General features: G+C 35.5%; 4 protein-coding genes across 5 annotated transcripts; 2 read left to right on the top strand and 2 right to left on the bottom strand.

Annotated features, from left to right (window-relative positions):
* Positions 1–424: 424 nt before the first annotated feature.
* Positions 425–8,854, bottom strand: LOC114524593 (integrator complex subunit 10-like). Of its 2 annotated transcripts, XM_028545726.1 has the most exons (22): positions 7,176–8,854; positions 6,714–6,781; positions 6,340–6,443; positions 6,187–6,243; positions 6,001–6,083; positions 5,808–5,889; positions 5,636–5,712; positions 5,274–5,518; positions 4,536–4,753; positions 4,228–4,318; positions 4,100–4,133; positions 3,972–4,014; positions 3,620–3,712; positions 3,426–3,508; positions 3,015–3,089; positions 2,854–2,913; positions 2,334–2,472; positions 1,957–2,036; positions 1,700–1,862; positions 1,447–1,534; positions 825–1,006; positions 425–617 (listed from the first exon to the last, which is right to left on the bottom strand). In XM_028545726.1, the coding sequence occupies exons 1-21, from the start codon at positions 7,437–7,439 to the stop codon at positions 862–864; spliced, it is 2,292 nt and encodes a 763-aa protein (XP_028401527.1). In that variant the 5' UTR covers positions 7,440–8,854; the 3' UTR covers positions 425–617; positions 825–861. The 2 variants fall into 2 exon arrangements, with proteins under 2 accessions (XP_028401527.1, XP_028401526.1); XM_028545725.1 differs by having other exon boundaries at positions 425–1,006.
* A 142-nt stretch (positions 8,855–8,996) lies between these two features.
* LOC114524660 lies at positions 8,997–12,752 on the top strand. Its single transcript, XM_028545811.1, has 3 exons — positions 8,997–10,239; positions 11,473–11,579; positions 12,106–12,752. Exons 1-3 carry the CDS (start codon positions 10,096–10,098, stop codon positions 12,452–12,454), a joined length of 600 nt encoding a protein of 199 aa, XP_028401612.1. The 5' UTR covers positions 8,997–10,095; the 3' UTR covers positions 12,455–12,752.
* Positions 12,753–13,407: 655 nt separating this feature from the next.
* LOC114524434 (ubiquitin-60S ribosomal protein L40) lies at positions 13,408–15,189 on the top strand. Its single transcript, XM_028545509.1, has 5 exons — positions 13,408–13,483; positions 14,209–14,317; positions 14,422–14,508; positions 14,731–14,833; positions 15,049–15,189. The coding sequence occupies exons 2-5, from the start codon at positions 14,215–14,217 to the stop codon at positions 15,140–15,142; spliced, it is 387 nt and encodes a 128-aa protein (XP_028401310.1). The 5' UTR covers positions 13,408–13,483; positions 14,209–14,214; the 3' UTR covers positions 15,143–15,189.
* A 266-nt stretch (positions 15,190–15,455) lies between these two features.
* LOC114524433 (E3 ubiquitin-protein ligase CBL-B-B-like) lies at positions 15,456–23,448 on the bottom strand. Its single transcript, XM_028545507.1, has 5 exons — positions 21,491–23,448; positions 19,524–19,802; positions 18,755–18,892; positions 18,067–18,442; positions 15,456–17,734 (listed from the first exon to the last, which is right to left on the bottom strand). Exons 1-5 carry the CDS (start codon positions 22,084–22,086, stop codon positions 16,517–16,519), a joined length of 2,607 nt encoding a protein of 868 aa, XP_028401308.1. The 5' UTR covers positions 22,087–23,448; the 3' UTR covers positions 15,456–16,516.

Here is a 23,448-nt window from a genome sequence, read left to right as displayed (position 1 = left end):
TAAGCAGCATTCAAACTGCCTAACTTGATTGGAATATCGGCTACGAAATAGATGCCGCGGTGCAGATTGAGTTATATTTGCACACATTTTACCAACATAACACCTATAAAGCATAAAATATCGTTCGATCCCCTCCATGTTTGTGCCTATTATCAGAGATTTCCAACTACCTCAGTTTTGGCCAACAAGTGAATACGAGGTTTCTGTACGATTATTTCGTGGTAGCCGGTAGTTGACATGACCTATGACCAGTAACCACCCCAGCTACCCCATGTGTCCTACAAGAACAGTTTTTAAGATTGGAGAGGGGGGAAGAGTGGTTTAACGCAATTATTGTATAGGACCCTCCTCAATCGTTCACTTGTGGGCAGACGTTTTTTCTCTGTAATTTTATTATAGAATAAACTCTATTAGATTGTTGAGTTTATGTCGCCGAAGAATGTTAACAACATATATTTAAACACATACACTCAAGCATGTGAGATTTTAATATTAAACATATATGTGTATGGTCATAAGTTCATATTAATATTACAAGTACGTCAGGTTGTTCTGAAATCTTTAGAATTAACTTATTCAAGTCGTCGCTCTTCGAAAGAAACAGGTGGAATTAGACCCTTAAAGATTCACAAGAACAATGCTTTTAGGCTAAGAAGACCAATTTGCGATTTTTACCAGCTGCGTAACTGAAGGGGGGGGGGGGCGTGCTTTTCGTTTGTACAATTTTCTATTCCTCCAGAACCAAGAAAATATGTCAGCGGGGGGCACAACCATTGGTTGCATGCAGCAATGTTGGATTCCCCCTTTTATTTTAGGCTGGCTACCTTCCTTCAGTGCAATCAGCTCAATTTTATTTTCCTTCTAAATGAGACTACTCTTCTCTTCGATAAAAAACAACCGTAAAATTGATTCGATGCTTTCACTTGCTCTCGTAACTTGTTTCTCTAATGATGATTTCAAATCTTCTTTTGCACCTTTATTTGATCCTCTTGTTAAGGTACGGCCTCTATGGAAGTAATATAATTTATTATTGGACATACGAGATTTTATCACGTGAGAAATTATGATTTGTAGGAAGGGCTGTAGCTAGACCCCTTAATTGGAGGGGGGTGTTATTAATATACACTTAATGTATACTCCCGAGAGAACATGTTACAGGGGATGTTACACAACAATTAATTTCATTTCAAAAACACTTTGTTATGACAATATGCGGGCAACAATTTTTACATTGCATTTATTTAAAGTAATGTGACTACGTATATATAAACGAATCACATTTAAAATACACTGGATTGTTTCACTGGGTGAAACCTACATAACTAAGTCAACATAGTCTGCTTACAGTCTAGTACGCCGGGTAAAGTTATAAATTACGATGTACGTTGTGACACAAACGCTGAATGCAACAAGATTCCCTCATTTATATTACTGAAAAAAGCCTACCTCGAGTTAGATGACGACTTACGAAGCAATTCAATTTGAACATTTTCATCTTTATACAAATATGCAAATTCTTCCAGAATGTCGATTACTGCATGTACAGTCAAGAAAATCACTTTAATGTTTGACAACTAAATTCAATAATATTCTTATGCATATTGGCCATGCATATTGCGACACATGCATGCATTCATTCAGAAAACTGCCTTTTCGTATATATCTGATACATGTTATATATATGAAGCTAAAAGGATACCAATGATATAATCGAAAAAACATGGATATTTGAATATTTCTTGAGAATGTATTTTCTTGATTGCTTCAAAAAATATTTCTTCTCGTTTAGGCCAGTCGTATTGCAGCAAAACAATAAGGTGCCCAAGCAACTTATCATTACGACCTTCTGAAAACACCCGCGTCTGCACGCATTTTATATAAATATAAATATAGATTAGAATGGATGACGTTTATCAAAAATATATCATTAAACAAATATATGTAAGATTTCTTTACCTTAAGAGAATTGACTAGCAGCTGGACACAATACGATAAAGCTTCATCCTCCGTGCATTCGACAAGCTCAAGATGACGATCTACAATACAACACATGAGCATGCAATTTCCCCATTTTTATTATAACAGTGTTCCATATCTTTTACATGTTCATATTTCTTTTATTTTAGGCTTCCTCTGATCCTCTCTCCATTTATTTCGTATTCACTTCACGCGCCTGAATTTCTTCACAATGCACGCTATACGGACCCTAATTATTTTTCTATTACCCAAGGTAAAACCAGACTAGCTGGACAAAAAATTCTTTAGGCATTATAATTTAATACCAACTAACGACCTGCGGTGTGAGGTTATATGTTACGTATGTGGATACCCACCGATTGGAGAATGAGTTTTGCTGTTTTTTGTGGAAGTACAATTCATAAATCTTCTCTTTTGTTTGTCTTTATAATCATCCAGATTATCTGAACCCTCCCAAAATGTCTCAAGTGCTTCCAGAATAACACTACACGCTTTCTTATATAAAAAGAAATCAATATAATACATACATTATAGGCACGCGTTACACACAAACAATGTGAAAAGGAAACATCCATACCAATTACGTTATTGTGTATTATATTCTAGTAAATTGCTAGAATATGCCTTTTCTCGATCAGCATTTTTTGACAGACGCTTTAAAAATTGAATGCAGTAGAGCAATCTTTATACGATGCAGGGTATAATGGATAATTATACCACCTTCCAGGGAAAATTCGCCGTAAGAATTTGTGGAGAGTACATATTAATAGCGTACTTTCTCCACTTGATTATGCATAGCTTGAGAGAAGCTGTGTATAGTCATACTTGCATGTTTAATGTGAGTTTACATACATGATCAGTATATATACTCCTCACCTTATGTTCACCGAGGCATGATAACACAGAGGATAACTGTAGAGAGCACCTCAGCGAAAACTGAAAGAAAGTAAAATGGTATTGAAGATAAAAATGAAAAGTGCAACGAATGCAACCAAGGAAAAATGCACACGGAGGGAAAATTAGTGTCACGAACTTACAGATTCATTCGAAGGTGATTTCTTTATACTTTCTTTTTTATCTTGTAATATCTCCACTGCCTTCTTAAACTTCCCCTGATTAACGGAAGATATTATAATATTTGTAAGTACATACGACTTTCAAAAGATAGCTTTGGGTTAGTAATTAATTCAGTTGCTTGAAAGTTGCGGGTAAAAAACTTCATATAGACATCTTCTAAGATTACAGACCCTGGGAGGTTATATGGTTTTCCATTAAACTAATAAGGCTAGTTTCCACTCAGGAAAAATCGCCTTTGGATCGAAACGAACAGGAAAATTTCCTTTGTCGGCGAGTTCTCAGGCGGCGTTTAGGCAAAGGAAACTTTCCTGTCCTGTCCGATCCAAAGGAGAATCTTCCTGACTGGACACTAGCATTTATACTTGACTTACTCGGTAAATATGTCTGTCAACTTGAAATGGTACTATCCATTGCCATTCGTCGACTTTCCACGACTCCAACAGTCGGGAGAATTCTACGTATTTAAAAAACCACAATTATCAATAGAAATTAAATACTTCTATCAAAACGTGCGTAAACCATCTCCCATACTCATTAAGGTATAGTAGGATTCAACTAAACATACCGTTTTTATAATCTGAATGTGAATGGAGCATGTGCCAAGTGTCAGCAGCCACAAGAAAGTAATCACAAACGCCAAGTTCAACGGAAACACAATCTTAGAGAAATACAAATGTCAAAAATTCCGTTCCTCTGCGCTTAAATTTATATCGATTTTTGGTTTGTTTAATTTTTCTATATAGAAACTACTCATAACCCCCTTCGGCAGAGGTTTCCTAAGATAATATAACCTAGCGGGAAAGGAGGGAAAAACTGTTTTTGTCGATAAAAGAAGAAATCTCTTATATAGTTCAGTCATTTTATCGTGATTGTATGAGAGAAAGAAATATAAATTGTTTTTTGATTAGGTTACGCACTACTTCCGACGCTCAAATGAACTTGCTGCTTTTCTTTCTGATCCTATATTGAAAAAAAACACGAATTTTAATAAGAAAATAACCAAAAAATATAACCAGAGAATCAGCGATTATTATAGTTATCTTACGTCCAAAGGTTTCTTCTTCTTTTTTTGGACATGCCTAGAATAAAAGAAATATCCTTTCACCTATATATCTAAGAAATATGGTTTTGAAAAGCTTTCTTAATAATAAAAACATAAGACGTAGCATATACCTGACTTCTGGGGTTTCGCCGGACTTTCCAATGTTAGACAAATCTTCTAGCAGTACAATAAGAGGGGATGTCGTATTCGTGTCTGCTATACCTGTACAATTCATATTGAAACACTGAATTGTATGTTTTATACTGTATATAGCGCCGTACAACCCGAGCTAAACGCGCAGGGGGTGTATCATTCATGGACCAATTAACTATGAATTTTTGAAAAAGTGTAATGAGGGCAGGGTACTAGGCTTATCTAAAGAAGTACTTATCCCTTCTTCCATCCCGATTCCAGACAGATATTCGGTAGACATACTGACCCTGTTCATCTGTTCGGTTAACGATTTTACAGTATTGCCATACAGCTCGAAAGAATATGGTGACGGCGGCGTAAAATACTCCGATTTTTTCCATTGCTAGAATATTCAGAGCTGTTGTTGAAGCTTGACCTTCTTCCACAGCTTTAGTAGTGACTTTCATTGACTTTTTAAGGTTATGATGAATATCTGATAAGCAACTCCATGCATCTTTTACACTCCTATGTAAAACGAATTTGTCTTTGCTAGTGGATGAGCGCTAAATGAATGATTAACATAATCAAAACTTTTAGCCCATTTTGGAACACAGTAACCTCATACGAATGCAAGTAGTATGGTACTTTCTCTATTTGTATTTCAAGGACCAGACTGGTCGCGTTTATATTGCGCGTTTGGCCATGCACTTCTTATGTCTATGAAAGCCTTACGCCTCCAAATTGGGGGTTATGACATCCTTCCTCTAATAATGTACCACTTGGTCCCTGCAGGCGATATATACGCCGTCGAAAAGTTCATTGTTAACACATGGATATCCTCGGTCTAACTAATATCGCTGTATCCGTGAAATATACATTGAATAATACTAAATAAGTTAAAAAGGTTGTTTTTGATGTTTCAGATCCCTGGAAAAGATTTGGATTCAAGGCTGGTTAAATGATAACCTACATGAACAATGTTTTTTAACAGTTATTTGTAATCACTCACAACTTGTCCCAAATAACATTAACTACAACAGTCTACCTGTTAGGTGATAAAATGTCTTTCAATCGCAAAATATCCACCCAACCACATTTATTACCCATGATACAAAGCAATTCATGAAGATGCAACCATAAATCAGGGTGGTTATGAACTGTATGGTCAACTTCATATGGAAGGTTCAAGTAGACATTGGCTTGAAATGCTTGACAGCAAACTATATATTGAATGGATAACTCAAGCCAGCTGAGCACTTGATCTGGGCTCAATGTAAGAATGTTTGGATTCTAAATTGAACAGAAATTTCTTGTTCAGCATTCTGCTTTTTTACTGAATTTTCATTGTCAAATCATGTTGGAGGTACATGATAAAATAGGTCTGAAACAAAATACATTGAGTTATACCTGATTCTTGTCTGGCCTATTCTCAATATTTATTACCAACTGTTCACTGCTCACAACAACAGGAAGGACATTACAAACTATATATAACATATTAATAAGTATAATTGGTATATATGAGATCATAAATCTAAATTGGAGTAATTAGTCCCTCATTAAGATGATTAAGTATTACCTAATAACTTTCTATAAATATTAATTGGAGAATCTGGGTAGCTCTCAAGTTCTTTTGACATCAATGATTGAATTAGAGAAACCTGAGTAAAACAATAACATACAGAGTCAATAGATTATGGTGAGGTTTTCCTGTAGGAGCCAAAGAAGCTTAGCTTCAAGCACAGGAAGATGTAATCTGCAAGAAAACCTACCGCACATTCTTTAACTGCTTCTGGAAATTGTTTTATCAACAGCAGTGTAAGCCGACATTTCTCAGAGCAATCACTTTGTTTTGCTGAAGACAATGTTCAAAGTATTTTTCAAAAATATTTTACTTTTAAATTGCCAAGCATATTGTGTCTTTTAACGGAAGGTTGTTAAGAGAGAGTTTAACAAACCTGCAGCGTTAATTAAAATTCCTTTTTGGGATGTTCGAGATAAACTGTTGAACATATCTAAATTGTCAACAGCTCAAATGTTAAATAATTATATAATATAATGATGATTTATCCTTTAATGCAAATCATGCATGATTACAATTGGGTATTTACCTTTTAAAAATATACTTTTTTGGTCAACATTTTTTGCTTCAAGTGCTTCTGTGATCTTGCACAGTTCCTCAGCAAGAATCTTTTCCGAAGAAAATCTAGCCAGCCTTTAATGGCAAAACCCAAGTTGTTGCATCACAATGCAGTGGTAAAGTACATTATGTTGCTGACCAGTATGAAGTAATTTTGGCTAACTTGTCATGCAAAACCTCAGGGGTTTAGAAAGTAGTACATTAATCCAGTATTCACAGATGTGGAAATAACACATCCCATTTCAAAATGTACTATTTCAGCAGTATAGTGCAAAAAATTAAATTTCAAACCTTGTACAGGCAATAAAATATATGGTAGCTAGTTCAGTATAGTATAAAACTTACATATCAAGAAAAAGCTCAGCAGCTTCTTTGACTCTTTTGGCATCTTTTTCGATTGAATAGGCTTCATACTATGTAAAAATTAATTTATAAATAAAATAAGCAACATACATTGCGCTGTTCAACCATCCTAAGGTCTATATAAACTGCCAAGCAGCCACTGGTCTGATTAAAGACTGGATATAGCAACTATACCTATGAAAATCAAAGTGAGAAGTAATTAAATTCTGAAGGGTGAAGACTCAAATACTACCTAGTGGCATCAATATTGACAGTGATTTTGAACTATAAAATGCAAACTGAGCCCAAGTGTGTTATTCAGACACCCAGTTACTCAAAAAGCCTCTTCCCGGAGTTTTCCAGGAATGCCAGTCTATAGTAATAATCAACCTTAGACACTATGAAAAGTCTATGATTAAAATACACTAAATGAAAATTTAATAATTATATTTAAAGTGACCGAACCTGTACTTTAAAATTTAACGGATACAAACATTTCGCAGTTTTGAGCCAACACTTAGCCTCGTAAAAATCATTCTCATTTACAGCAAGATGTGTTTTTTCAACAAGCCAATCTTCAGAATCTTCCATTCCATCAACCTCCATCTTCGATTTATTCACTTTAGGACCGTGATATACTTTTAAAATAGTTAATACTTCATGTTGCATAATAAACATAACAAATAGGTACATCAAGCGTACGTCGTAATCGAGGCTTCTGAAACGCATTTATAAGAAAGGAGGTTGTTTCATTCGTTGTGTTAAATTTTATGTCATTTTTATGTCGTTCCTCTCATGCTTTTTTTCACCTCATATAATCGTAATGAAACTTGCAAAATAAAAGGGAAAAAATCTGCGAAAAAGGACGCTTTCAGCCTTCAGGATTCTTTTAACGTCCAGTTCTCACGAAATGTGCACTTCTAAAGCAGTGCAAAAAAAAATATTTAAATTTCGCATTCACGTCAATACCTGTGACTTCTTTTGAAAAGCAGAAAAACGTTGGCAACTTGCCCTAACAACTGGTAATTGAACGCACAGGGGAAGTGACTTTTTGTCTTATCTAAGACCTAATTAATATTTCTTAATTGTTGTAGCCCAACATGGGGAAGCAAGGTTTAAAGTCAATTTTCGCATTCGTGTCAATACCTGTGACTTCTTTTGAAAAGCAGAAAAACGTTGCCCTAACAACTGGTAATTGAATGCACAGGGGAAGTGACTTTTTGTCTTATGTATATTCAAGTGGCATAAGACTATAAGTATCACTTGTAACTCTATGAGTGCTGAACTCAAGTATTAAATCTTGGTTTGGCACTAACAGGAACTGTTCCCAAAAATGGCGCGCTTTTTTTGAGCATCAAGCTGTTCGCAAACTTTTGCCATGGCAGCTTGTGAAAGATCTTTTTCATTGTGCCTATCATAGTCTAATCCTGCATCAGGTGCCCTTTCTCTACAAGCAACTTTTGGATTGAAACTCGAACAAAGACTTTTTATCTCTTGTAAGTTATCATACGGAATTCAAAAACAGGAATTCGATCATATTGGTCGTGACTTAAATCTGCGGTGTGCCTGACATTCCAGCCTATACATGTTTATTTCTCTGTAATGCGTGATCCATTCTACCAATATGCGGCTTTGTTAAGTTAAAAGTTTCAAAAATTTGTCGACTCGCATGCTTACGACGTTGGGGGAACTTGAAGTTTACTGAAAATATGCATGCATGCGCCCGCCTTTGCTGGAAAATTACATAACAGACAAACTGAAGTACGTCTCTTGTAATATTGGAGTTGTTATGAAGTTTTCAGAAAGTCTTGTTGATTTCAATGATTTATGATGCGTATAATCAAGTTTTTACTGATAAACACTACTGTATTCCAATGTGTATGGGCAGTATGGCATTAGTCGATCAGAATCATTGGACATCCGGCATAGAAGATTGCCCGGCATGATGTAGAGCCCGATAGTTTGTCACTGTTCGATAGTATTGTCACTCTTAAAAAGGCTAAAATTAAGACTGTCTTAAAATATTAAACATTAAAAGATTAAAACAACATTCATAGTTTAACACGATATAACCATGCAAGGAGCAGCGTGGCAGCGTCTTCAAACAACTTAGCATCAAATGTGGTATAACAACTGCCTAAATAGACAAAACACTTCTCGACGTTTCGACCTGAGAGCCTTCGTCAGGAGAGTTAGTCTCCTGACGAAGGCTCTCAGGTCGAAACGTCGAGAAGTGTTTTGTCTATTTAGGCAGTTGTTATACCACATTTGATGCATAGTTTAACACAGTTACAAGTTTAAAATATGCTGCATTACAGATATTTTATGCATTGTAAATCTGCATGAGTTAACATTTTGATGGCGTGAAGACTCGAAAAATACCAATATGCGGGTGATCGTTTCACGTTTTTATGCCTATAGCAGCATGAGAGGCGAGGCGAACTGTGAAGATATTTAAGACTTTTCGTAATTGCCGGAGAAAATGCAACCTGCGTAAAACCAAGGCTAAAACCTAGCTTTGAATTACATTTTTTGCGCAAACGTACTGGAAAACAGACTTTGATATCTATAACAATTCTCATTCATTGTGATGCCATGAAAGGATCCCATAATTAATACAATCAAGAATGGCCCATCTTTGTTGTTTAAAATCCACTTAGCAACAAAGACTGTATAAAGTTTATTATTTAGCCTGACACAAATTGCACGTCGATATCTACTTAAACTCGAAAGTAAATAAATCATTTTGATAGATGTCGAAACGGATGCTTATTCATTTCCCCCATACTCCGCTATAAAACCCAATTGATACCCTTGACTACCTTCGCCTAAGTAAATCCCTCAATTTATATTTGCCTTTCCCTATAAAAGGCAAGATTGAGATATGTAATTTTGCTAATTCTAACCTAACATCCTTAACCCCAAATCCTTTCTCATTTGTTCAACTATTCACATGCTCACGTCAAACTTTCAACGCAGTTTTTAGTGAGTAGATTTTCTAAATATAGCTAGATAAAGGTAATAAAATCAGTTCCTTAGCACAAAACAACGTCTCCTATTTTCTCATCAGGCAGGAAATTATCACAATTAACTCCACCTCCACCATGCATTTTCCAATAGTTGGTTCCAGTTGCAAGTGCCATCACAGGTGCCATGTTAGGCAGTGTTTAGTCTCGCACTCGTAACCGAAATTCTACATCTGCTTTGTAGGATAGTTAGGTTCAGTGCTCTGCCAACATCCGAAACCTTACTTTATACTTAGCGGTTTCAAAGTATCCCCTTTTGTCCTCACAAAGCGGCTTGTTATTTCGTTATGCTTCGGGTATTCCATATAGCCGCTCACGCACTAATTAACACGAATGAAATTTGTATATAATTGGTGTGCATGAGTTCATTTGTGGGAAACACAATATTGGACAAAGAGTTTTCGAACAATCGCAGGTGTAGAGTCAACAGTCAGTTGTGCAGTCAAAAAGTTCATTTTATAGTTCCGTATCCTGACAAAGATTTCGCTATCATGTGCTCAAAGGTAAGCTTCGGTATAAGTATGTTAACTGCTATTAATGTATCAATGATTTAAAAGTAATAGCCAGAGTTTTAGTGAAAGGTTGTTTATACGATATTAAACAACGATGGCCGTTGCAATGATGGGTCGGGCGATAACTGATGACATTTATCAAAGTATATATCGTTGATATATCGAAGTTGAGATTATCAGGTATATAGGTCGATTTTTCTTGGACATGATAATTGTGATTTTTTTCAGTATCATCCTGAATCCTATTCTTCACAAATTACCCATATTATCCTCAAGTGATATCTTCATCACTGGTAATTTTTATGGTTAAGGGGTTGATGAAGAACCAGATATTAAATTACAGCTTTAAATTTACAGCCTAATCTTTCTTAATTGTTGTAGCCCAACATGGGGAAGCAAGGTTTAAAGTCAATTTTTGCTACACGTTTACAACTGATTAGTTTTTAAATTCAAGTAAATAACATACAATGATATACGCACATCTATACATAGAATGAATTCGTTATATAATAAATTTGATTCTAATTCTATTCCGACTTCCTCTTTGTCTGCGCAGAGCTGAAGTACAAAAATGTCAAGGTGAATACAATACGTTGTACCATTAAAAAGCCCTTGGCATCAACGAATCATATCATAGATACTTCGTCCATAAAGAACTTCAACGTCCGACACCGGAAGGCGGAAAATCATATAGACTTTTTTTATAGTTTCTTTGGCGGTCAAACAGTCTAAAAGTCTTCTAGCTCTTGTCTCTCCCTAGGACAAATTAAAAATATAGGCGACTCCTGGAGGCCGACCATGTTTCAAAATCACAGATACGTTTCTCATTCCATTCTTTTACTCAACCTGTGTGGGTTGTATTAAAGAACAGGGTTATCTAACATTAGTGCGCTATTGTACTAAACATAACTTACTAATTTTTAAATATTATGATAGATCAGGCCTTTTGTTGTTGAGTCACACGTCTCACATGGCGTGCCATATCGAGAGAAAACAAGGCGAATACGAGTTCTATAAGAAAACGTGGATAACGTGCAAAAACGTGCCCTTTGTAAAATTCTTCCCTCGCCGCCCTAAACTGCTTCCGGTGCCCCTGTTTGAGGTGGAAATAAGTTATTCTCACAACGATTTATTCAAATAGTTCTCACTAATTTTTCTTCAAATGATGAAAAACATGTCATTTAGTTGTTTGTCATTTAGAAAATTTAACGTATTCTTTCTTAGAGTTTATGGTCAAACGTCGTATTTAACGCCATTTTATTTATCCTGGTTCATGTTAACAAGTCCGTTCACGGAATGGAACATAGCATAATTTCAGATAAAATTCTAAAGTAAGTAAACTAGACGATTACGTTTACGATACATTAGCTTTGATACTTTAGCTACTCTTGTCTTAGATTAGTTCGTTAATAAATTTTGAAAAATACCAATCAGTGACACCATCATTAATTATGCAAGGTCAAGAACATATGCTAATTTATTCGTTTCAGTTGCTTTCGCAATGCTGAGTTTATTTTATCTGGTTTCTTGTGCCCATATAGACAGGTTGATGTTCATGGCAAAGACAGCCCAAAAGTAAACGCATGCGTATTTCTGGGCTGCTATGGCGATGATTTGTATTTGACGCCTTCTGCCATTTTGGGTGGCAAAATAGAATACTGATTACTGAACACATTTATTCATAAAGGACAAACAAATAGAATAAACTGAGATGGTATCACTATGGTTTACAATTTTATCTATTTTCCGTGCGTTTGTAGGGATCGTTTACATAAAAACTTTTGCTAGCCAAGATGGCAGGCTTTTAGTTTTTCGTTTCAATTAAGTCAAACTATACATCTTTCGTTAACGTTTCAGGCACACTGACGATGACGTTTTTTGGTCTGCAAAGCAGAAACGGACAAGTCTATACAAAAATCCCTGTGACAGTGAGAGCCATGTTGTAAACACACGTAATCTTGATCCCAGGCCTTGTCAACATTGTAGATACTATCCAGCAACCCTTAAAGAAGTCAAATGCACCAAGAATACGCTGAACAATAAATTACCTACAGTCTGCAAATATATAAATGTTGCAGGTGATTGTATGGACGTTTACAATCCAATAAGTATTCTCAGGGTTGATACAAAAGCGGTACCACCTCTACTTTACTCATTTAAAGTTAATCTCAAAGTTGGATGCGCGTGCATGTTGCTGCGTTTTTAAGAGTTTGGCTTATAATATACATTTTATCGTCTGTTAACCCATAGTTTAGGCTCAATAAAACAAGTGGATGATTGGAATAGACTGATAGACCTCATCATCGTTGACTTCAGTGTGGTTTATCTCAACCTTATCATCATAAGCATTTGAAATAAACGATAAATAAAATTTTATATATATATATATATATATATATATATATATATATATATATATATATATATATATATTGGTTTTTAATCTAATATTAAATACATCCCTTCCACGAGAGTCGGGATTCGCATGTATTAGGCTATTAGTTCTAGAACTACTACGGTTATCCAAGTAGTAAGAGAGTACAATCAAATAAATGATAACTGATTTAATGAGTCATTTGCAGTTATATATCGTTTATTTCAAATGCTTAATTGCTCTTGTGCTGACCAGGGCGGGCCGGTTGTTCGAAACTTATCCACCTTTTCAGCTAAACGCCTTTCGAACAACCGGCCCCACATCATATGGCCGTAACTTATTATTTACTTCGTCTTGTATCTATCTATGTAGGAGAAATAGCATTAAACTTTACTGACATTTCAAACTTATGAAGTACGCACAATTGATAGCGGGGTTCATCTTTAACAGGCACATGTTTGCCTTTTTTTTACCCGTACTGCTAAATTATCCACCTCAGTTTGCAACCAATAAAATACTGAAATACCAGTGCCAGTGGGTACCATGTACTGAACATGCAGATTAAAAGATTAAGAGGTTTATTCCGAAAAATAAAAATCATAAGAAGAAAATTCCATCCCAAAAATTTCAAGCTTTTGCATGGGTAAAATGTTTGCAACGCTGCAACAGGCTAACAGCCTCTGTGCAACAGGACGTGCAACAGGCAACAGCCAACAGGGCGCCAGTGTAACATGAAGTAATGCTTGACCACGTGATCGATTACCAAAAAAGAATGCAGGCTCGTACTCCTTGGAAATTGTGACGGAGCCCCCCTCAAACTGCATCATTCTTTCTTGTTGAGCTGTCGTTTTGTGACACGAGGTTGGTGTTTTCCTTGTGAAATTTTTGTGTTTTTGCCTTTATATTGACCCTAGAACCTTCGGCAAACAAGCTGCTATCCAATTATATTATTACATTGTTGTGTCTGTGGTAAAATGATAGAGCATAGTAGGCAATCTAGTATGAAATGTCTTAAATAGACATCAAAATAAACTTGACCGATAATTCCTTTTCACCCAATGGTCTTGTTTCAATGTTAATTTCAGCATATCAGAGGATAATTTTGTTGTCGTCCTGAACGAATTTGTTTCTTCATAGGCTTAATGACAAAATATTTTCAACCTTAGTAGGCATGAAACATGAGTAGCTATTTGACACGAAAACGAGGCCATTGGGTGAATTGAATTAAAGGAAAGGTTCATGAGACTAACAACAATCAAACCTCTAAACCCTTAAAGCCAGGACACATTTGAAGGCATATATTGTATTTTATATATTAAAACCATTTCATTTAACTTGAAAATGTTTTAGGAGTTGCATTAGAATCTTGCATGTTTAAAGGTCTGTTCACAAGATCCAATTTCGTTGGATCCAATTCACTTCTGATAGATGTTTTATAGTCTGTTGTCCATATGAGCAGCAAATTCACTGAAGCCAATTCACTACTGCTTCATCAATAACCGATTATATTCCATACGTCAGAAGTTAATTGGATCCAACAACATTGGATCATGTGAACAGACCTTAAAATATTTTTAACTTTTCAGATCACCATGCAGATCTTTGTCAAGACATTGACTGGCAAGACCATCACTCTTGAAGTTGAGCCAAGTGATACTATTGAAAATGTAAAAACCAAAATTCAAGATAAAGAGGGTATGATTAAAAACCTGGAATGTTTTATCATATTGCTTTAAAATAATAAGTTCTAATATATAATAATCAGTGATTCTGATGAACAACTTTCTATATTCTGGCAGGAATTCCACCGGATCAGCAGCGTCTTATCTTTGCTGGAAAGCAACTAGAAGATGGACGTACTCTTTCTGATTACAATATTCAAAAAGGTAAGTTTGTAATTAAACAATTTTAATTATAGTTGTAACTGTAGACCACATTTGATGCAAAGCTATTAGAAGCTGATATAGTGCTCCTTGATTACCATATATTAGATTCCATATTATCATAACAGTTGTTACCAGTGTGTAAGTCTTGAGCAAATGGAAACATTAGTTATTACAGAGTTGTAGAATAAGATTATTAAGTAATTTTATCTTCCTTCCCAATAGAGTCCACACTCCATCTTGTATTGAGGCTTCGAGGTGGTGTGATTGAACCAAGTCTCCGTATATTGGCTCAGAAATATAATTGTGATAAAATGATTTGTAGAAAGTAAGTAGTTGATGTAAAATATGTTTTAAAGTAAGTTGTGATGTTTTAAAGGAATAAAATAATATTTGGAATAAAGAAGGACTTTTTTCAAAGCTTAGATAAAACAATATGAATATTATACTGGAACCTATATGATTCACTGTTCATTGACAATGGAGGTCCGGAAATTTGTGTCAAACTTGCCCCTATTAACATCTTTGATATTTTTAATATAGATGTTATGCTCGTCTTCATCCAAGAGCAACCAACTGCCGTAAGAAGAAATGTGGCCATTGCAATGACTTAAGGCCAAAGAAAAAACTGAAATAAGTTATGACAGTTGTGGCAATTTAAAATAAACATTGCTTGAAACATTACCTTGTGTCAAATATTGTGCAAAATTCTCTTTATATCTTTACCATATTAACACCCCCCCCCTAAATGTTAGCATGGCCAGATTGTTTGGGTTTCCACATGACATTTACACAAATTCTCTTGCAACAGCATAAAGAACAGTGCACACATTTTCATATAGGATTAGAATTTATGTACTCTAAAATAGAGCAGAATTGACTACAATACCAATTGCACATGTCTATGATAATGAACTTACTTTAATCAACTTACTTTCATTCACCATGCTACAAATTGATAAATTTGAGTTCTCCTGTCATAAAGTGCCCCCTAAAAACCTGAGCATCCGTCGGTCAACTTCAAGGTCATAGATTTTAATGTTATATATATATATATAATCCGTGTAATCATTGATCGAGAAATTCTTGTTACGAGCCATGAACAGATTAAGTAACCCAAACTGTGATACGAGTCAAACCACTAATATTCTCAGAGTCGACATGCCAAATGCCAATCATGCAATTTGAACGGTCATTGTTGGATATTGTAAAGCAAAAGCAACAATGATATTGGCTACTATATAATCGAAAGTATTTGTACACAAATATACTGATCAAATTAGATTAAAAATACCATACATATTATGGAAGAGAAATCAGCAATAACATGCTTCCAAGGTGTATCACTCTAAAAAAGCGTGCATTGTTTTGGAAATTTCAACAATTATCTCCTAAATTTTGAGATCTTCAGTGATTTGTAGATATTTTGGAGATTTTATGGATTTCAAACAACTTTCTCGCATTTTTGCAACCTTTGATTTCCAGCGATTTTTAACTCGCAAGGATTTCTTAGGTGAGATGTACGAGGTTTTTAAGAGTGATATGTCCTTTCAAATTCTACTTTCGGTTCATTTTTACAATTAGTTTATCTATGTTATTAAATAGCGATATAAATTGTGAGGGGAAATTTCAACAATGAATGTCTGATTGCCAGCAGGCTTCACTGAAATGTTTTGTTTTCATTACATGAAAAAATTTAAATAACAACATATTTAAACTAAAGTAAAATTGTTTTTGGAAATCAAGGGTTAATATATAGTCAATAGAGAATAAACATGGTATAAAGCCTGGTAAGCTTCAAAGAGACAAACTGCAGGATCTGAAGGTGCATAAATGGTTCATCTTCCGCTTAAAATTTTGAGATCGAAACATTACATTTAAGAGATGACCTATAGAGAAGCTGTGGGTGAATTCCAACAGGTTAAAAGTGCACGAAATATATGTATAGAACCTTTAGTATTAGTGCAAACCATGTTTATTATTCTATTACTATGGTAATTAATTTTAGTCTTCATTCGTCCTGATGTGGTCTGGTACCATGGTAGCTACGCAAAATCTTGCGCGCCATTGCAAAATTATTTTCCGCAATTACCAAAGCTTTCTTGATTTCCTCTCGGGTATAGCCTTGATTCATCAAAATCTGCAAATCTTCCTCGTCAAACTCTATTGGCTGTTCCCCGCCATTGGGGCTGTGACGAGGGGGAAAGGTGCCCGGCAGCCCTGTCGGCCTTTTTGAGCCAATAAATTGAAAGTTATTGTCATATGTTGGATTACTGAAACACCTTGGAAGAATTGGAGGGTTGCCATCTGTGGATAAAGTATAACCATTTTCTTTGCTTCCGTCAACTGTGAGGTCTTCCAACGATTTTGATGTCTGGGCTGCTAAGTTACTATAGGTGAGGTTTGCAGTTTTAGGTAAGCTGTTACCCTTGGTCCCATTAGGAAACAACCGATCCACACCAAGAGATTTTTGTTGTTTTGACTTATCGTCAAGGAATGGGTTGGCCCCTTCAAAAGGATCGTCGTGCACACAAAATTCATTGTTAGCAAAGTTACTGGTTACTTCGTCAAATGCGACGGCGCTGCCTGTGTCGAACTCGTCAATTTCCTTATCATTTAAACTGAGGCGTGGACCAATAGGCGTATGCCCACGACTGATCTCCTTATCTTTATCTTGTTTAGGGAATGCAAGATCAGCATAGGTCATTGTTTTCGCTGATTTTTCCATTGGGACTGGCCGTCTATTACTAGTAAGGTCAATACCAGAATAAGGAAATCGGCCATGTGAATCCTCAGGTTCAATCGGATGAGATGATGCATCAAAATTTCCATCCAAATAATCCTGGCTTCGTGTTTTGTGCTTTGATCTCGCGGGTAACTTAGGTGGGATTGCATCATTGTCTGCTAACATTTCAATTGGATCTTGACGATGTCTAGGGAGACGAGGTGAAGGGTGGGGGGAGTTTTCAGGAGAAAGGTTTGGAGAAGCTAAGGGTGAACTCCTGGGAGATGGCCGAGGAGATGTCCGTGGAGATCTGGGGAAAAGTACTGGTGAGGTTGGTGACTGGAGATGGCCCGAAAGATGACCGTGGTTTTTGCGAGCAGGAAGTGGAGGAGGTGGAGCATCCTCTTCACCTGGTGTGATGTATGAACGAGGTTGGGATGGAATATCTACCCGAAGTCGCTCTTTTTTTTCATTTCCCGATGGCGGAATCCAGTTACTTATGTCCTGAACGAGAAAAAAACACAACAAAATTAGTCGATGCTTTCGTTATGCAAAGCGATCAAGCAGATATAGTTTCGAAAATAAAGTCTTTCACCACCAATACCGCAAATTCGATAACCCCCCCTGCATGGTTTTCTAAAGCCACATGCAGGGCCGTAGCTAGTGGGGTGTATATTCATATATTGTCTTATGCCTGACTGATTTCTTTTGTACGCTATTCTTCTTATGATATTAAACATGAATATATGAATATACACCTTTCCCAGTTAGGCGGTCTAGCCACGGTCCTGGCTACATGTTACTGTAGATACAACATTTTTTTAGGGTATACTAACATCAAGGACATCTTCTTTTTCTGAATCACATTCAAACGAAGATGATTTTGCCAGATCTTCTTCAGATTTGGAAAAAGGAACAAATGGATCAACAACGATTCTTTCAATATCTTTAATCTCCTGTCGACAAAACGGACAGCCTTCACCGCCTATCTCTTGCCAGTGTTCTAAACAGCTCAGACACACTAAGTGACCACATGGCTCAATGCGAATATCTTTATCATTTTCAGCGCATATCTTACACAGCTCGAACGTTGTGCCAATTTCACAGTACAACTCGTACTGTTCCTCTGTCACTTGGATATGGTCATTTGACCTTTCAACAATATCCTGACTAAGATCAGGATTTTTTCGATGACCATTCGGGTACAAGTAGCTGTAAAAACAGAAATGATAGGATAAATTTTAAGATGAATATACAGTAGGCGTGCTTTTTTGACAAACTCAAACGCTGAATATATTAAAGAAATCTTCACTCGTATCCATAGTATTTCTTAATTCTTTTATACAGTACATTATTCTTTTTAAAATTGCGACAGTTGTTGCTAGTGCAGTTTCCACTTCCCAAATAAGTTACAAAGAACATTGGCTTGTTCATATATTTATAAAAACACAACAGCATCCAAAATCAGTAGACAACGCAAAAAAGTGATGCCTTTTTTGACAACTTTTAAAAACACAGACTTACTATTTTTCATTGAAGCCTTCAACTAACGCTTGGAACAAGGACTTGTTTTGAGGAATAGTTTGAAGAATATTCTTCCCAGGAGTGACATAGCCAATTGCCCACTGTCCCAACCGTGTGCAACTCAATCGAAATAAGTAACTATATGAAAACAATATCAATTTTAAGGCAGTATAATCTATTTTCACTACTGTAAAGCTATAACACTCAATGCCCAGATGTTCTCCTAAGATTCAAATAACTGAAGACAAATGGATAATACAGCACACTTGTCTGAAACATTCTTGTGCATATGTACATAGTGCAACATAGAACCATAGTTATTGTGGAATGGACTGGCAACCCTTATCATCTATCCTCTGATCTTGCTGAAAGAACAGGACATTGCACAACTTTTAAGATAGACAGAGAGTTACGGATCCATCTCTCCCTCATGTATCTATATAACATTCATGACTCTTACAAAATATTCACACTGTTTCCACAAGCCTTTACTCTGAACAGCATGTATGTTTATTAATACAATATAATTTATGTATGTATCAAACCATCTGCTTCACTCAAGATTATATAAATAATTAAATTCCACCAATCACAAGGATAGGCAAATTTCAAAAGCATTGCATTGCTATTCTTAAGACAGACTGTAAATTAAAATTCCAAAAAATCTTTGAAATTAATTGAATTATAAAAAAGTGTTTCGTATACAGTGTTACTTCTCCTAATTATATGATCTATTGAACATTGCATAAATATTTCAAAAATAATTTACCTTCCTGGCAGATCAATGAACTTCTCAAGCCTTGCTTTGACTTCATCATAAGTCAAGAATGCACAATATCCTGGATGAGTGACTGCCAATAAATTCCAATTTCTCAGAATTCTGCCCCAAGGTTGAAATAATCTCACAAAGACATCAAATTCAAAGATTGAGATATGACTGTCACATGTTAAGTCTATGGTTGACTTCAGAGCAATAGCTTCCAACCCAGTTGAGATTTCTTGTACAGCATGAAAATATTGGCGAAACAATTTCCATGGAACAATTGATCTATTACATTTTATGGATAAATATTAGAATTATAGGAATAATAAATCATAAACAAACCTTATTTGATTATTAAAAACATGCTTTCTGAAAATGTACTGTTTAGTTTTCTACTGTGACTGAAAACTTACAACCATTTACATGCCTTTTTCCCAAGGTTGAATGTCCGCAAGGGGAAGAGCCTGGGATTTTCGTATTTGAGTATAGATTTGTCTCTCATTGGAATAAACATTGAATGTTTATTCCAATGAGAGACAAATCTATACTCAAATTACCACAACAAACCAAATTCAGCTTTCCCACATAAACCCCCCCCCTCCCCCATAAAATTAAAATTTTCAGTGAAAATTTAAATTTCAAACTGGCAATACAGGATGTATAAAAAAAAAGGGTAAACCAACTTCAACACGCTATTGTACATGAACTACTCAGTCTATGAAATTTTTTTTTAACATTTTGAAAGATCAGGCTTTTAACTATTGGATGACATGCTTTTAGTCCCAAATGGTGAAAAAATGAGCACATAGGAGACTGATAAATAATGTTAGTCACATTTGCATATTTTAACCTTTGAGCCCAATTAAAGCAGTGCATAACAAAAGAAATCACGAACATGTCACAGCTTGTACTGGTTTTACAACATGTTTATTGCAATTATTTTATTTTCTATTATTTATTTTATTTATTATTTTATTCTTATTTTTTAAAAAGAGGCTATGCGCCAATGCCTTTAACTTGACCAGCATCTCTATCGACACAAAGTTGACATCGCTGCCACATTGCTTGGAATGTTCTCCTGATGCGATTTATGCCTGTTTAATATGCATATGCGGGCAGTTTATTCAGAAGCTTCAACTAAGTCCCAAAGGGAGTTAATTCTCAATAGTCCTAACTCTCAGAGGTGAAAATATACGATTTTGACTAACACTTTTTATCAGCCTTCTATTTGCTCATTTTTTCACCATTTGGTATCAAAAACATGTCATTCAATAGTTAAAAGCCTAACCTTTCCAAATTTGAAAAAAAATGTTAATAGAATGAGTAGTTCATAAGTTGGGTTACCTTTGAAAACACCCTGTATATTATTTTCATTAAAAGCAAAGAGTTAAATTTTGGGAAATAATTTTTGGGGTGTGTAAGCACCCATAGTGTAAGCAGCTGCTTTGCCTGCCTGATTTCACATCAGATTAAATACTGGTTGTTGCCAAAAAAGTGTTCCAAACTAACACTGTGTACATATGCAAATTTTTATATAACTAAATAATACCATTAAAATTAATTTTTAAGAACAATTAGTCATAAATAATTATAAATATTGCAACATAAAACCCCTTTACCAGAAGAAATATTCTTTACAGCAATAGAAAACAGAGGATACTCAAGCGAATAGTCAGACGAAAATATTTTTAAAGACCCTGCACTGAAGTGCTTTGTTTAATAATATCAGATGACTGGTGTTTAGATGAAATAGTCCAACAAATAAATTATATAATAAAACAGGTGTTTCCATTTAGCTCTGGACTTGACAAGAACTTTTTTGAGTTTTTGCTTACTTAAAGGCTAATGCTGCAATGTTGGGGACGAACGTAATTCGAAACTAGTGTAATAAAATCCTTTAAAATTGTGAAACGAAAGACGTGTTGAAAATGAAATTTTATCATAGAATAAGGTAGTCGTAACATATTAATTACCTTGTTCCAAATGAATTTCTCCAGAATTCAGCCGCGTCGGATTTAGTGATCCGGAATGTGTCGCCAATGTAACATCCATTAGGAAATATCCCCTTTAATTCAGCGAGCATATGATTAAAAATCAAACTTAACTTGGTTAGACTCCTGCGATAACGCGAGTCCTCTATAAACATTTGCTCCTTGCCGTCTTTGAATAATCGTATCGCCTGTTTCAGTTTCCTCATAAGATTGTCAAGAAATATTTTGAAGTATTCATTTTCTGCGAGTACATACATTTTATCTTCGTACCTTCCCATTATAATTTGAAGAGTATGGTAGGTGTCTGGTAGAATATCCAAAATGTATGGGGGACTGTTCTTTAAATGCATCCGCGAATGCTGACACGATTTTAGCACCTTCTCCATCAACTTCCATGCTTTATCGATAGTTTTTCTATCAACCTGGATCTTTTGTGTTACAGCTTTCTCGATAACGTCTTGTAATTTCGCCAAAAAGCCCGTTGTTTTTCCCGAGTTTATAGGAACTTGGTTCGCCATTACGATGCTGCATCCTTTGCTCTTCCGTGTTCTAATGCTTTTCACAACACGTGATTCCATTCAGCCAATCAAATTTCTGCATAATAATGTCAGTTTAATTTTCAGAAACAGTTAGGTGATTTGTATGTGTTCTTTAACCCAAACATTAGCTAAAGTCTTACATTGAACTAGCCTACGTCGCCGAAGGTTTAAACCACGCAAAAGTTGAGTTTACACCAATAATCAAGACAAAAAACATAATTAAACGTGTTGATATGCATGCTAATAAGCTTTATGGACGTCAAATGTTACTGGTTTCCGCAGTTCAAGTGAATAGCGACGTGGGTGGAACCGTTACAGCGGAACCTCAATATCTCCCCACCTATGTATCCGCCTCCCATATAATAGACACAGTACCGCATTTCAGCCCGTTCATTTAGCAAAATAATCATGGGAATATGCTTTTCTGGGTGAATAATGTTATTCGACAAAAAGTCTTTAGCAGTGCGTAGACTCGTTGTAATTATTTCCACTGTGTCTGTGATAGAATTGAAAGCGAAAATAACCTATAAAGTTTTCCGGTTCTTTGTTGATATTAAATATTTTCAGGCATGCGGACCCGAAAGTGACATTTTTATTAATTTAGGTCATATCATATGCCTTGTAGTTGTAGTAAACAGGAGACAAAGACAATTACAAAACAAGGAAAAGTAGACAGAATTCCCTTATTGAGACCGAGGTCAAGCGTCGCTCTTCCAATGTGTCATACTCCTTAGTTGGCTTACCATTTATTGTTTAAAACACAATAATCACAATCCTTCAAGACACGCTGTGTAGTGTGTAGAGATGTTGACGCCGATTGGATAACAACTGAGAGATGTGCATTATACAAACATACTTGATATTACAGAATACTGTAAATTGCTGGATTGTTGCCGATTGTTTTACCAGATTTTCACCCAATTATTGAGCTTCGATTGACCTTAGACATACGTGTTCTTTATAACGCCTATTTAGCTTGGAAATACCTTACTTATCTTGACTTTATATTTCAAATTCGAACTTGCAAGATTACAGAACTTTTTGCCTTTTAAAGTAACTGGTATTTTTCGTTATCAAAATGGTAGCAATATGATGATATTGTTATGCTAATTGATCACACGTATTTCGAGAGTCTGTATGCAATAATCTTGTACAGAAGTACCACTTCATAAGGGAGTGTACAATGTCCAGACAATTCTAGAGGAATTGTCAATTGTGGTGAGTATGTATGGCCGCACATACCTCGAAAAGCGGGGCAGAAGATCATGCATACAACCCACTACCCTGAACTGCCAGGGCCCGCGGTAAAGTTATCAGGGGGTTAAGTTATGCCTCATATCTGAATTTACACTAAGCCCGTATAATAGTAAAATATTTCTAAAATCTTGCAGCACAAAAATG

Source organism: Dendronephthya gigantea, unplaced genomic scaffold (genome assembly GCF_004324835.1).
Source record: "Dendronephthya gigantea isolate DGI-Jeju-01 unplaced genomic scaffold, DenGig_1.0 000031F, whole genome shotgun sequence".
In the NCBI taxonomy this organism is placed as follows: Eukaryota; Metazoa; Cnidaria; class Anthozoa; order Malacalcyonacea; family Nephtheidae; genus Dendronephthya; species Dendronephthya gigantea.
This window is presented reverse-complemented; position numbering and strand designations above follow the sequence as displayed.